The 14,491-nt window shown below is 38.4% G+C and overlaps 2 protein-coding genes and 3 non-coding genes across 5 annotated transcripts; 1 reads left to right on the forward strand and 4 right to left on the reverse strand.

Moving 5' to 3' along the window:
* Positions 1 to 831: 831 nt before the first annotated feature.
* On the reverse strand, positions 832 to 9,134 carry LOC137939218 (NADH dehydrogenase [ubiquinone] 1 beta subcomplex subunit 7). The gene is made up of 2 exons (XM_068784445.1): positions 8,749 to 9,134; positions 832 to 1,155 (listed from the first exon to the last, which is right to left on the reverse strand). Exon 1 carries the CDS (start codon positions 9,049 to 9,051, stop codon positions 8,752 to 8,754), a length of 300 nt encoding a protein of 99 aa, XP_068640546.1. The 5' UTR covers positions 9,052 to 9,134; the 3' UTR covers positions 832 to 1,155; positions 8,749 to 8,751.
* A 187-nt stretch (positions 9,135 to 9,321) lies between these two features.
* Positions 9,322 to 12,919, forward strand: LOC137939017 (protein SET DOMAIN GROUP 40). The gene is made up of 6 exons (XM_068784177.1): positions 9,322 to 9,468; positions 9,607 to 9,754; positions 11,289 to 11,420; positions 11,540 to 11,680; positions 11,931 to 12,137; positions 12,202 to 12,919. Exons 1-6 carry the CDS (start codon positions 9,323 to 9,325, stop codon positions 12,802 to 12,804), a joined length of 1,377 nt encoding a protein of 458 aa, XP_068640278.1. The 5' UTR covers position 9,322; the 3' UTR covers positions 12,805 to 12,919.
* Positions 12,920 to 13,537: 618 nt separating this feature from the next.
* On the reverse strand, positions 13,538 to 13,631 carry LOC137939627 (small nucleolar RNA Z103). Its single transcript, XR_011110003.1, has one exon. It is a non-coding gene; the product is annotated as a small nucleolar RNA Z103 (small nucleolar RNA).
* Positions 13,632 to 13,919: 288 nt separating this feature from the next.
* Positions 13,920 to 14,013, reverse strand: LOC137939629 (small nucleolar RNA Z103). Its single transcript, XR_011110005.1, has one exon. It is a non-coding gene; the product is annotated as a small nucleolar RNA Z103 (small nucleolar RNA).
* A 290-nt stretch (positions 14,014 to 14,303) lies between these two features.
* LOC137939628 (small nucleolar RNA Z103) lies at positions 14,304 to 14,397 on the reverse strand. Its single transcript, XR_011110004.1, has one exon. It is a non-coding gene; the product is annotated as a small nucleolar RNA Z103 (small nucleolar RNA).
* Positions 14,398 to 14,491: the final 94 nt, after the last annotated feature.

A 14,491-nucleotide genomic window follows, 5' to 3' on the forward strand; every position in this document is an offset into this window, starting at 1 on the left:
TCCCTTTTCCTGCTCAATTTTTTTTTTTAATAGCTTTCCAGTTCTTTTGCAAGGAGGCCCAGCTAAGATGCATATTGAATATTATCAACTCAATTCTTTGTTTTTCTTTCATTGGCGTGTCGACATTCCGAAGACTTTTAGAGCTTTTTGGGTACAAGCACGAGGAAATTTCAGGCAGGTAGCCAACCGAAGGAGGATTCTTAAAGCAGGCAAAGGCAGCCTTCTGCGACGTGATTCCGTGTTGGTGTGAAAGGAGATATCTGAAGATCCTGCCTTTATCCCTTCCGTGCGCATCACAATTCTCACAAACATCAGCACAGTCGACAGAAATCAAACCATCGTAATGAAAACGAAAAGACTGAGGAGATTTTGCACTTTCCTGGACATTTACTCATATGAGAAAGAGGAAGGCGTGGCCTTTTTCTTGGGCACTCCGTCAAACATCATTCAGGCAAAATGACTTTCAGGCAGCCTTGCCGTGGTTCGGTTTGGGATAGTCAAGGTCAGTGGCTTTGGCAGAAACGCCAGGCCTCTTTTTGATCACGAGGGGATTATGCAGTTTTCCCACTGTCGTTTCTCCACAGCCCAAATTCTTGAGGGGAACAGCCAACAGCACAAAACAACAACAAGACCTTTTCAGGACATGGAAAATACTGCCGTACCAGCAGAGACAGAATCATTGCCAAACACAAATTCTTGTTCAGGATTTTGTCACTTTTTTCTTTTTTCCCAAAGTTCGGCTTAGAAAAAGGTGCAGTCTAGTCCATTGCCTGATGCTACATGGTTCTGTTATCCTGTTGACAATATACGGCTGCAAGGCTAGAACATATCTTTGCAGTCTTTATGAATGTTAAAAAGGTTCGATTATAAGAGGCCTAAATGATACAAAGATATTGCATTTTGAGGTCAAATAATATGACAAGAAATGGAAGTCTTTTCTCACCATAGGGTGGGTTCAAATCCATAGGTTCATACTCCAGTAGCTGAAAATTGGATATATCAAAAGCAAAAGAAGATGAGAAAGGAAGAAAGGCACCATAGTCTCCAAAATGTAGAGTTATTTTGAGAAGAAAACACAATTTAATTGTCCATATGGGATGTTTCAGATAAACATTGGTCCGCCCACAAATGTCACTTCTGGATTCCTTCCAATCCCTGTTTCAAAAACAAAACGGAGAGCAAACTTAATAGACAGCTTGACAATGAGTTTTGAAACTTGCAACTTTCACAGTTCAATGTCAATAAAAAGAAAAAAAAGTTCCCCGGCTCTGTCCAGCATACAGCTGAAGTTTGACGTTTCTATCTCTGGTACAGATGATCAATGACAAGTTTGACAAGTTAGTAATCTAATAGTAATAGTTTTAACACCAGAAGACATCATCACAAGAGGTAGTTTCCCCTCCCCCTCCCCCCCCACCCCCCACAAGCCTCTCTGGCCGCCCAAAGAGACCAGGCCACCAGAAAAAAAATTATTTATACTAGAAACATTCAATGCTTGAATTTTTCATGTTTTATGTAGGATTAAAGGAACCGATTTCCACAAGCTGAACGTAAGCTACTGCCATGTGAGGAAGGAACATAATATCAAAATATATATCTGAGAGCTCTACTAAAAACTGTTTGAGGTTCAGATATTTCAGTAATTTCATGTGTGGTTAGTCCTGTAATATTGTAGCGAAGGTGGCCCAGATTAGTAGTTTAAAGTTGGTGTGGTTGAACTTGTAAAGTCTGGATGCTTAAGGGCCTGTTTAGAACCCACAGAAAAGAAAAGAAAAGGGAAGAAAAATATATTTTCTGTTGTTTGGCAGCAAAGAATCATTGAGAGAAGAAAATAAGAGACAAAATCACTTTTTCACTGAGTTGATAAATTTTCTCTTCGCAAAATTATGTAATCTGAAGAAAATAAAAGAAATAGAAACTTGAGAGAAAATTTTAATCATCAAAATTTTAAAATATTACTATTTCTTTTTCTTTTTCATTTTCCACGTGTATCCAAACAAGAGAAAATATATTTCTCTTCTATTTTCTCTCTCATTTTCCATAGGCATCCAAAAAAGATAAAATAAACCTCTTTTCTTTTCTCTCCACTTTCTATGTTCCAAACATAGCCCAAGTCTTTGTACTCTTTGCTATACGAGTCCTCTTATGAGGAGCATTTTTGTCAAGTTGTAAAATTACTTAAATGAAATTAATAAAAGAGGATTGGGTCAACTTTTCTCCCCCATTGAGTTGGCTGCATCTCGCAGACCCATTTGCTCTTCTCTTCTTCTTATGTCTTCACCTTCCTCTTCAATCCCTCTTCCATCTATCTACTTTACAAAAACCAAATTTACAAACTTATATTTCTGTTAAAAAATGGTGAAATAACATCTTATAACAGAGAAAACACAAAAAAGTTATATCCTCAACTGCTACATTGGATGGTCCAATAGGAACAGCCTGAGATGAAGTCAACAGAACCCATATACTGTTATAAGAGATGTGTTGTCAATGTAAAAGATGGAGCAAAGTGACACTCATAATACTCACTTCTCCTTCAGCACAAAACAAACATAAGAATTTATTGGAGCAGCATAAGGCATGCAAGAATGTGCAGAAATCTCATTGAAAAGTTATGGAAGCAGAGAGCATATAGATACTATGGTTTAATACGTCTTCCATCATAAGCACCTAGCTGTTAAAGGTGGATAGAACTGCACCACTAATCCCACTACCAATATCCGTTGCAAAATAGGTATCAGAGAGTTGCTTGAGAAGAGAGTGTATAGCAGACCTATGGCCGTTTGGTCTGGTGGTATTCTGTTTACATTAGATGTGTAGGTCGCGACTTCGAATCGCGCCACGCCCCTCTCAAAAAAATCAAAAAAAGAAAAGAAAAAAAGAGAGTGTTTAGCAGCAAATGCATAATAGGCCAGAAGAAAGCAAGTTCAGGGAGTAACTGAATTCTTACAGGAGCCATAGTCTCTTGTTTAGGTGAAGGCCTTTATGCCATTTAAATACAGTAATCCGGACCTTGTTAGAGACCCTATCTAATATACTCATTTAATATACCACATTCTCCTACACTAGTCCAAGTGGTTTCATATTTAGCTGTAGAGGTCAGTTACGAGCCTAAAGGGTCCAATCTATGGTATCAGCATCACATTGGGTGAACCTTAATATGGGATAGGTTTTAATCACCAAACTCTCCATATTCTATAGCTATGGATCTATTAGCATATTGGCTAGGTACTTATTTGGCTTCAAATATATCAAGCATATTATCAGAATCTCAGGGTGAGTGATTTATTGAAAAAACTATATATGGTTCAAATCTCAAGGTGACGTATGGAAAGTGCTATTGGGTTATAGAGTGAGAGCTGTCACAACAGAGAAAAGAGATGCCTTCTAGTGTGAAAGCCTGGGAGTAGGCCTCAACAAACATTGTCACATATCCATGGTGGGCTCTTGGATTAGTATTAGTGAAAGCTTGTGGAGCACAGTTTGAAGTATTAGTCTTGGATTAGTTGAACAAGTATATAGAATAGATGTAAAGGTCTAGCTTTCCATATTTTATCGGCACCAGAGTTTTCATTCCATTTACTAGGTATTTAACAAGCTTACATCACATTCATGTATCTTAAGAACCACTAAATTCTGAAGACCAGATTCCAACTATTAACCAATAATTTACAAAACCCAGCATGGATTGGAGTTCATCACCATGGTTACAACAAATTTGTCACCTTGGACATCCCATACATTTTCTCACTCATAGATCCACAAAGGCACTAATTATTAAAATGTTTTACAACAATCCCCACTTGTATTAGTATCTCCCAGGATAAATAAAATAATGTTGCTTTAAGTATTCATAGAAGCACCTTCCTAATACCCTTTAGCTCAACAACAAAGGTGGAGTTTTTAAGGGCCAAATTCCACCAAAAAGAGACTCTTTCCTCCTCATATGCTCATTTTTCAATCAATGAGAAGGATGTAGCTCAAAATGTAATGGGTACGTGGTTGAAAGAGCGTGGTGTCACTATAATATGCAATAGAAAGATGACAAGAAAATCTAAAGAAAAGACAGTTGATAGGGTAGTCTTTGCTTCATGAAATGAAAGGTTGCCTTTGAAAAAGTAAAATCTTCAGAAGAGGAGCACAGCGTACTGCAAATGAAGAAAGACAAAAATATTTATGAATGTCCTACTAGATTCTAGTGTTAAATATGATTTGCATACACTTATCATAATAACTCACGAAGTCTCCTTGGGAGTTGTGGATGGAACCTTTATCTTAATGTTCACATGGGGAGAAGCAAACTGGAGGGGGGTGGGAAGAGAGGCGTAACTACGGGTTGCATTAGAAGTTGGATTCAAGGCTCATCCCAAAATAACTAGCCAAGTTACAAACCCTCTTTCCCAACCAATAAACCAAAAAAAAATTTCAGAACAATTCTTTCCAACACTCCCCATCAGATGTGAGCCTTTTTCTTTGGCTCTTAAAACTACACTTGAACAATCTGGGGTAGAAGCCCATCTTTGAACACCTATTCTGATACTATGTTAGAAGTTGGGTCTAAAGCTCATCCCAAAATGATTAGCCAAGTTAGGAACTCTCTTTCCCAACTAATAAACTCAAGATTTTTTTACTCATTTTTCCACGTAGAACAATTCTTTCTAACAAGTTGTTTCCATGTGTGTGTCATCACATTAATATTCAAAAATATCTTTTTGGTTTACTCAACTCCTTTCCACCTTTGTCACTCCCATAAGTAGAACGGAGGTGCCCTTTTCCAATGACTAAAGTTCTCATCAACAACTTCTTGTATCCCTTCTTATAGAACAGGATCTAGAAGTAGGCGTCAGTTAGGTCTCAGGGGAGAAATCTGGTCGGACCATCTTCTTGATTATACCTCTCACATTGCAAATAACACTACTGATCCCTAGGCTGGGAGCACTGCCCCTTGACTAAACCTTGTCATGTATCCAACTTCTTAGCTTTTCAGTTTCTTTCAACCTTGGAAATTTCATCTATACTGCTCTTCTCAATGAAATGTTGTTTTCATAGCATTCAAAAAAAAAAAAAAAAGGTAGGTGTATCAAAAAGAAGTTCAAAGTAGCACCAGTTGAAGAGACAAATAAGAGGATCATCTCAGATGGTTGAAACATGTTTGACTAAACCATATCATTGCACCTTCAAGTAGGGATTTCTACAAGATAGTGGACAGACCAATAAGACAGAGACAAAAACAGAAAATCACATGGATGAAAATAATGGAAAAAATGAAGTAGGGTAACCAGGCAATAGGTAAGCAAAAGATAGATTAGAATGGAGGGGACAGATTCTGGCAGTTGCCTCCAACAAAACTAAGGCAAGGCTATAGTGATAACAACAATCACAAGAATGGCTGTCAAATAGTTAGAGCAAAACGACTGATAGCGAAGAAGTAACATTTACCAAAAGAAATGAAGGTACATATATGAAAATATCATGATTAATGGTAGTAAACACGGAAACACAAAATTAGAATTGAATGGGCTAGAGAACACTTTGTAACAGTATAAACCAACATGAACAAAGAGAAGGTGGTCAGAGTTTGTTTCAGCATGTTTAAAAGCAGTGCCAAATAGCAAATTCTAGTTACTATTAGTTGCAGGACCATCAAGACATAGTGGACAGCTGAAATGGCATATAGTGAAATGATGAAGAAAGACTTGAAACACAATCAGGAAAATGTCGTAACCTAAGGACAGAACCACTTGGAGGAGAAAGATTTCATCGAACCAGCCACAACAAAGGTGAGATTGGGCCATGATAACAATGATGAAGCAGGGAAATATTTACAGATAATGAGAAAAAGTATATGAAATGAGCTTTCAATAAAAGAGAGCATGTATATGACATCTGATACTCATCACGCACTGGTCCAAAAGCTTTTCAATCGGGATTCCTCTATTGAAGAAACCAACAGATATGATGAGTACAACAGATATCCTCCTTTTTTTTCTTTGAGAAGGGAGAGTTTCATTTTAAACAGCAAACAAGGAGAATACCAGTGCAAAGCAATGACTGCAATACAGCAAACAAAGAGTCACATTGGTCAAGAGCCCAGGCATCTAGCAATGAAAAGTTATTGTTCCATCCCCTGCCTAGCAAGAGAGTCCAAATGATATAGGCAGATCAGGTGTGTCAAACCAAGAAATTTGCAACTCATTGTAAATGTCATGAATGTCAGAAAACATGGACCAAAAACATTGTGAGATATCTGAGCTCTTATTGCACCAGTAGCTAATTACAGTTGAGCCTCCTTCCACTTCAAAATGGGCAGGATCTCCATAGATTCTTAGCAATGCCAAATGGACACAAGTAGTAGGAGAGAACAGATCCATCATGGAACAGTCCATTGTGTCCTGAAGGACCCTGGTTACAAACAAAATGTAATGTTCTTCTCAATTTGACTGTGTTATGCAAGGATCTATTGACATTAAACAAGAAGCGGCTATAGCCAGTGGCTATGCTGCTCTTTAGAATGAGGCAGCATCAACTGATGCAACCAATCTTGAAGAGAGAGAGAGAGAGAGGCCTTACATAAAGGAATTTAGGTCTGTCGATACCAATGCAAGACGATTTGATCCCACATATAGAGAAATATGAGATAATAGAGTAAAGCTTTAAGGCTGGCAGTTTGATAAACAGAGTAGCCATGAGTTCTCCCTTTGGGCCTTACTGCAGCCAGGATTTTTTTTCACAAAAAACACTATTATGATAAGCTCTCCAAAAAATCTCTTCTCGAACTCAAGCTTCACAAAAATGCAAGTTGACAGCACAAGTGAAGACAATGATGGGCTATGAGAACAGCTCTAGAGAACCAGCTTGAAAAGCCTTGCACCAGACATGAAGGACCTTAAAGATAACTTGAATAGAATGAAAATGCACAGTTTCTTGATGCAAGTTCAAAGAAATCAAGTTGAGCAATAATTACACAATCTTCTTCTAGAGAAAAATGTGCATCACTTAATTCTATCAAGATCAATTGAGCTACATGAACAAGCACCAGACAACAAATCTTACTTTAGTGGGAGCAAAATTCCAACCATTCACTCAGAAGGGCACAGAATTTCAAAAAGCATGTTTGAGAACATGAGAGGGCACAACGTATTCCAATATTTTTTTTGTAAAATGAGATTATTACTTCAGAATTACAACCCTTTTATCAAACAGCAAATTTTCTCAAATCTCAGTCTCTCAACATGCCAGAGAAAAGCCTTTCCAAAAGGCATCAGAAATCTCAACATGCCAGGGAAAAGACCCTTTTCCAGTAGGCCTCACAAAAACCTGCTTTGTTCCCATCTAAAGGATATCTCCTGGTCAGGATATGTCACAGAAATTTTTCCTCCAAGCCCAACTGCTAAAAACAGGTGCAAATATGTATGCATTTTGAAAACTTGCATCAGATCATGTCACTGAGGAGATTAGATTCCGTTTACATCAGAAGCACAAAAGCAAGTTCACAAAATTCAGCTACTTTAGCATGACTACAACTGATGGAGCACTTTGAGATCAAAATGGTGGTGAGTGACATCATGCACCATCGGTCCAATAAGCTTCTTTATTTCAGTCAAATTTCTAGTTCTATGCCTAGGGAGAATCAGAGAGCAGTGTTCTCTGTTACCGATATTAGGATGGAAATTGTCCTTCAATAATCTCCCAATCCAATTGGACAGCTCAAACTTAAATTTGACTACAGATGTAGAGGCAACCCAGGTTCAGTCCTGGGCCATAGAGTCACCCAAAAGATGCGAATGAGAGAATGCTTTTAGTACATATCGCTCCCTTCATTGTGGTCCCACAAAAGTGAGACTTTTTGCTCTTTCGCATGACAACAATTTACAGAGACTCATTTAAACCCTTGGATGTGGTGATGAGGAGGGAGGGGGATGTGGGGGGTTGGGGTGTTGAAGTAAACAACACTCCTCACTGGCTCTTTCTTCAAATATATTTCACTCAAGCAAACAAGATACGTTGGGTTTGAAGCTGATTGAGGATCCAGTGAGTTTAACCATTCTCTCATCACGGAAATAATCAGATTTAAGTGCTGTTTGGGTGTCAAGAGAACTGAAGATGACAAAGCTCCAATAAATGAACGATTTCAGAGGCCAGGGAGCAGCTATGGGTTTTAGAATGGAAAACACTTCAAGGAGCAAATGGAAGAAGCCAATGATTTCATCAATTCATCAGGTGCCATTTTAGGAATCCATAAGGTCAGTTGGTAGAATTATCCGATAGTCCTTTTTCTCTTGGAGAAATTATTTTTGATAGCTATCTCCTTGTTTTCCACTTTAATATATTGAAACTCTACACCAGTTTTCCAGACAATCTCTGACCAAAAGTCATCGCTTTGAGAATCATTAGTATGTCAACCAAATCATTATAAACAAGTATTAAGAAGGCGGATGTGAAGTAGGGTGAAATTCTTCCTCTTCTTCTTTTTTCTTAATCAACTGAATCAAAATACAGAGGAAAGAACATAGCAGGAAACTAAAACAAGCTTTTTTTGCTTAAGACAAAGCCCCCGAATTTTCAATCGTGAGAGCATAATTAATCTATCACCTATCCGACATAAGAAGATAGGAATGACCAGAGACAAAACAACCCTGAGAAAAAAAAAAAAAAAAAATCTGATTTTTTCCCAATTAGACACCTGAGTCGGATCTGATTCTAATCATCCAAGCACAACCAACACTAAATCAGAGAGCAGAAACTGACCCGTTAAGCAGTTGCGTTGCTAGGAATCAACCCAATTCCCTGTTTCTGCTGCTGTTTGAGCTTCTCCGCTTCCCGAATCTTTTGCATTTTGAGCATCCTCTCCATAACCAGTTCGTACTCGCACTTCTCGTAGAAGTGACGCTCGTTCTCACACTTCCAAGGTAGATAGAACTCCGCAACCCTGCATTTGTTGAGAGGAATCAAAAGATGAGCGCATTGGTCCCTGTAAGGTATAGGCACCTTGTTTTCCACCATCTCCTCTTGTGTCGCGATCATCTTCTTCAAGGAGCCCTCCACTTCCATCCTCAAGCACCTGCAACCTTCTTTCACTACTTCTCTGCAGATTTTCGTCAATCTTCCCTCTCTACGATGGTAGAAACCGAACAAAAACCACCAATGAGTCTATTCAATTCGATAGAGGGTGGGTAGAATACAAAAGCTACTCGCGAGACTGAGAAATGAATAGCCCATTCACAAGAAGCCCAACTGAACATGGGCCTCAAGTGTCTGTTCTCCTGGTAGTGAATAAAAGTGTGCTGCGGGGAAATTGACGGAGAGACGATTAGAGAAACGAATGGAAGACGAAGACGAAAAGCTCGAAACTTTCTTTCAATGGGCGGCAAATCTCGGGGTGACCGACTCGCCTTCTCTTTCGCAGAATCGAGCGTCGTCGTGTTTGGGTGAATCCGTTGTTGTCTCATGTTTTCCTGAGGCAGGCGGGTAAGACAAACAAGACTGAAAGAAATGATCAGCGGCGAAACCCGCGATTCCTGGAATTGTTATTCATTTTCTTCTATATGTCGCTGAAATTAGTAAACTACGATTTTTCTTACTTGTTGCTATCTGGGTATCTCGTAGTCGAGGATTAGCTTCCATCCGTGAGCTTACCAGAGGGGAGCTTATTCTGAGGGTCCCGAAAGCTGCATTGTTCACGAGGGACAGTGTATTGGAAGATCCGAGCTTGTCATTTCGCATAAAAAGGTATCCTCGGCTGTCGTCTGCTCAGGTGAGGCCCCTTGTTTTTTTCTTCTTGGGTTGGAATGCTTGCTAACTGTTTGACTGAATGTTTGGGTTAGTGAACATGCTTCCTGTTTTCATCGATTATATATAAATTTCTGCTCCTCTACATTACAGAAGATCTGTTGAATTTCTGGTCAAAGGAAGGGTGGAAGCAAAAGAAAGGTTAAAAATGAAATTGTGACAGTAACTGATACCTAAAAATTTCAGGTGAGGTGCCTGAGAGTGAAGATGCACTAATGTTGGGATTGAATTTACCATTGGATTTCCAATGATTAATTCTTAACTTATTAATCAATATCAAATTTCACCAGGATACCTATTAATCAGATCCATTTACTGCTATCTGAATTCTTATACCTATTCAATCTGTTCAACTTACTGCTACAAGCATTCTCATACCTATTCAATCAGTTCAACTTACTGCTACAAGCATTCTCATACCTATTCAATCAGTTCAACTTACTGCTACTTGCATTCTCACACTTCACTGTAGCTGTATGAGAATGTGAACTCACCGTAGAATAGTCCAATTGATACACCACATTTTGATGAAAATGGGTGACTGGATAGACATCGATTTGTATGCTCTGGATTGATCATTCTCAATGACTCGCCCAGCTCAAGCCACTGTAAACGAGTGCTTCTATTCTCTTCAACATTCTTTTCAATCTTCATAGCTCTTGTTTATCATTTGATTTATAATTTAAGAACCTAATAGGTGTTTGACCTAGCTTCCCTCAAAGCCATTTCACCTGATGGACAAGTGATGGTAGAGATCCTGACCAATCTTTTTACATCTTTCTCCAAGACAATATCAAATTTTAGCTTTCATCCTTCTTGTTACTGGTTTGAGCATTCATTACTCACCAACTTTACCTGATATTCACATGTAAAATTCCACTGCATTTTTTAAGTCCCAAAAAATAACTGTCTGTGTGATACTAGCCTGAATTCCATATATCCCTGCTTATTACGTTATAGGAATAATTTGTTATTCACCAAAAGGCATGTAGTGAGTTTAACAAGCTAAGTGGCATAGTTCTCATATTGGAGGAAGAAGTGAAACCTCTAAAATAGTATCTCCATTATAATAGCTGAAAGACTATTCCCATTATAACAGCACAATGCCCAACAAGCAACGATCTTGCTTAATGCTAGTAAGCATTTCATTGCAGTTTATAACAATGCAATTGTAGAAAATAGGTAACCAAGCATAACTGGTAATTTGATAAATGCTGATTATGTTTTGTTCTTTTAAGTAAAATCAGAAAATTTTGAGTAAGATTAAGATCAAAGTGTCAATAACCCAGACTTGGTTAAGTTCAGTCTAATTTGCCCATGTTGTTTTTTGTTTTATCTCTTGCTTCATCAGCATTAAGTTATTTGTTGAGTATCTTATCAATTTGGTTACAAGCATGTCAATCAGACATCTGAGACCGTAACTTTTTGTTTGAATTAGATTGTTCAAACTTTGATTTAGTATTTTTTTATAACTGTAATTATTAGATATCTCTTTGCAGATATTAGTTGTGTGTTTGCTGGCTGAAGTAGGGAAAGGGAGGAATTCTCAGTGGGCTCCTTACTTAATGCAGCTACCACGCTTTTACCATACACTTTCAAGCTTTGTTTGGTTTGAGATCCAGGCCCTGCAAGTTCAGTTTCATCCCTTCTCTTTCCAAAGTTATTATCACCAGTCTTGATATAAATGCATGTCCATACTTGGTTCTATTTCATATTTTAGGCATCCCAAGATCATTCCTCTGATTGATAGGTCGACGATGCTATTTGGGCTTCAGAGAAGGCTGTCTCCAGGACTCAATCAGAATGGAAAGATGCTCTTCTCCTCATGCAAGAAATAGGACTGAGGCCTCAACTCTTGACTTTCAAATCATGGCTTTGGGCTTGTGGAACTGTGAGTGCTCTACATTGGTAATTGGCATGAATTCATTCCTCTCCTGTGATTTATCTGACAAAATCTTGGGTTTGCATTCTTTGCTCTTGTGAGAGAGAGCAAGTAAGATGCATCACTTAAAGGATAGCATGAAATTCATGGATGGGAGTAGAAATTATCCACAAGTCTCTTTGATTGATCACTAGTCTCTACCCTCTAAATTGGATCCAAAGTTTCGGACTTACTGGACTCGTCTTCCTGTGCTTTTAAGGTTTCCACTCGCACAATGCATATACCATGGGATGATGCTGGATGTCTATGCCCAGTTGGTGATTTTGCCAATTATGCTGCTCCAGAAGATGATTCGCACTACACAGAGAATGTAGAAAACTCTCCAAGGCTAACAGATGGTGTATACGAGAAAGATTTAGCTGCATATTGCTTTTATGCACGAAAACATTACAGAAAAGGAGAACAGGTACAAACAGTGGGCAGCATTTGGTTTTTTTCCATACAGTATCCATCTTTTGCCTGTGTTGCAGGTCCTTCTGTGCTATGGGACATACACGAACTTGGAGCTTCTGGAGCACTACGGCTTCGTTCTGAATTCAAACCCAAGCGACAAGGCTTTCATCCCATTGGAAGCAGACATTCAATCATCCAGTCCATGGGCAAGTGAGAGCCTCTACATCCAGCCAGACGGGAAGCCATCATTTGCACTCTTATCTACCTTGCGTCTCTGGGCAACTCCTCAAAAGCTACGAAAGACTCAACAACACCTCACTTACGAAGGTGCATTGTTCTCGGTGGAGAATGAGGTTCTTGTCATGGAGTGGTTAGCAAAGAGATGCCTTGATGTCTTAAACAAGTTGCCAACAACACTAGAAGAAGATTGTGCATTGCTAGAAGCAATAGATGAGCACAGGCGGGAGAAGAGCAAGGTATTGATGGGTAGTGAACCTGAGCTAATTCAGTTCTTCCAAGAACATGGTTTGCAGGGAGGCTGTCAAATACCCAATAAGGTAGTGAGATCGATGCAGAGATGGGAATTAGCTGTTAAATGGAGGTATATATATAAAAAAACAATTGCAAAGTGTGTTACCCATTGTAGTCAAATGCTCAGTGACCTTTCTTCTCAAATTTAGTCCAATTTGGATGTTTGTTCCAGTAGGTGATTTGCAGAAGAATTACTTGATATTTGCTTTATGGGTTGTGGACACAGATTTGATGAAAAGAAATTACCAGAAAACTGATAATGGTTTCAGCAAATTTTAACCTTTCAGCTTTTATTTAAATATTTACCATTCAAACAAATTTTAATCCATTGGATAACCGTTGATTACCCAACAGCATTCGAGACTGTTATTTTTATCTTAAATGAATTCATGAATTAATCTTCATTTTATTATAACAGATAATTAAATTAAGATGATTTAATGTAAACCAAAAAGATTTTGATTGTTTGTGTTCTTCACCAACTCGGTTCTTCCTGCTCGATAAAGAAAGATAATAGCGAACTGAACCGTCCCGAAGCACACCACCTGATACTTTCGGCGCCGCTCTCAGGAGACATGGTAAAACTGTCCGAGTAAGCTCGAGGACGTAGTCGACAGGTTAGTCACCAGTATAGCAAAGCCTAGTGAAGGCAGTCCGGCGAATAGCAGAAACCTCGAAAAATCAACTAGTAAAATACAAAATAATATGCAACCAAGGATGAGACGGCTGGCTAGATTTCCAAAATGGAGAAGAAATATCAGGAAAGAATACCCTCGCATCCTTCAAAACGAAAAAAACCCACGACGTACAAAACAAAATTCAACTCGCGAAAAATTTTCAAACAGTAACTTTCAAAAAAGTATGTGAAATTAGTGAATATAGACGGATCAGATTCCTGGCTTGATTCTCCGAGGAGAAACTAAAACGCTCAGTATAATCAGAGTCGATCATGTGGGGAAAGGATCATCACTTCCATCACCAAATGTCACAGAAAAATAAGAAAAGATTCAATGACTAGTTAAATATCTTTTTCTAGAGCCGCCATAGATATATTACACAGCCATTGCAGGAAAACGCTCGTAAAAAAACAGTCTTGATCAAAGAAACTTCAAATAACAAATCCCATGAAGCGAGTTCAACAGAAAAAAGAACTAAAAGAAGAGGTCAGATGAATACAAAAAAACTCAGTTCATTATTAAAAAATTAAATGAGGTTGAAAACATTAAACTTCAAAAGACTGCAAATCACACAAAACAATGCATAGACGGATCAGTTTCCTGGCTTGATTCTCCGAGGAGAAACTAAAACGCTCAGTATAATCAGAGTCGATCATGTGGGGAAAGGATCATCACTTCCATCACCAAGTGTCTCATAAAAACAAGAAAGAGGATTCAATGACTAGTTAAATATCTTTTCCACATGCCACCATAGATAATAACACAGCCATTGCAGAAAAACGCTAGTTAAAAAAAAATCTTGATAAAAGAAAATTCAAATAACAAATCCCATGAAGCGAGTTCAACAAAAAAAGAACTAAAAGACGATGTAAGATGAATATAAAAAATCGCAGTTCATCATTAAAATAAATAAATGAGAGGTTGAAAACAGTAACTTCAAAAGACTTCAAAGCACACAAAACAATGAAGAGACGGATCAGAATCCTGGCTTGATTCTCTGAGGAGAAACTAAAACGCTCAGTATAATCAGAGTCGATCATGTGGGGAAAGGGTCATCACATCCATCTCTCACCATGAAAGCTTACAAAGAGAGAACGAAGAGAAAAACACAACGAAACACGAAGTATCACAAGATCTTACCATTACCAGAGGAGAGGCA

Source organism: Aristolochia californica, unplaced genomic scaffold (assembly GCF_029961685.1).
Source record: "Aristolochia californica isolate CCGP_79_NKW_82.1479 unplaced genomic scaffold, dmAriCali1.0.hap1 SCAF_8, whole genome shotgun sequence".
Lineage (NCBI taxonomy): Eukaryota > Viridiplantae > Streptophyta > Magnoliopsida > Piperales > Aristolochiaceae > Aristolochia > Aristolochia californica.

Coding starts and splice junctions, on each gene's coding strand:
- LOC137939017 (XM_068784177.1), top strand. CDS start 9,323: ATGGAAGACGAAGACGAAAAGCTCGAAACTTTCTTTCAATGGGCGGCA. Junction 9,469..9,606: donor TGTTTTCCTGAGGCAGGCGG/GTAAGACAAACA, acceptor GGTATCTCGTAG/TCGAGGATTAGCTTCCATCC. Junction 11,421..11,539: donor TTGAGATCCAGGCCCTGCAA/GTTCAGTTTCAT, acceptor TCTGATTGATAG/GTCGACGATGCTATTTGGGC.
- LOC137939218 (XM_068784445.1), bottom strand. CDS start 9,051: ATGGAAGTGGAGGGCTCCTTGAAGAAGATGATCGCGACACAAGAGGAG.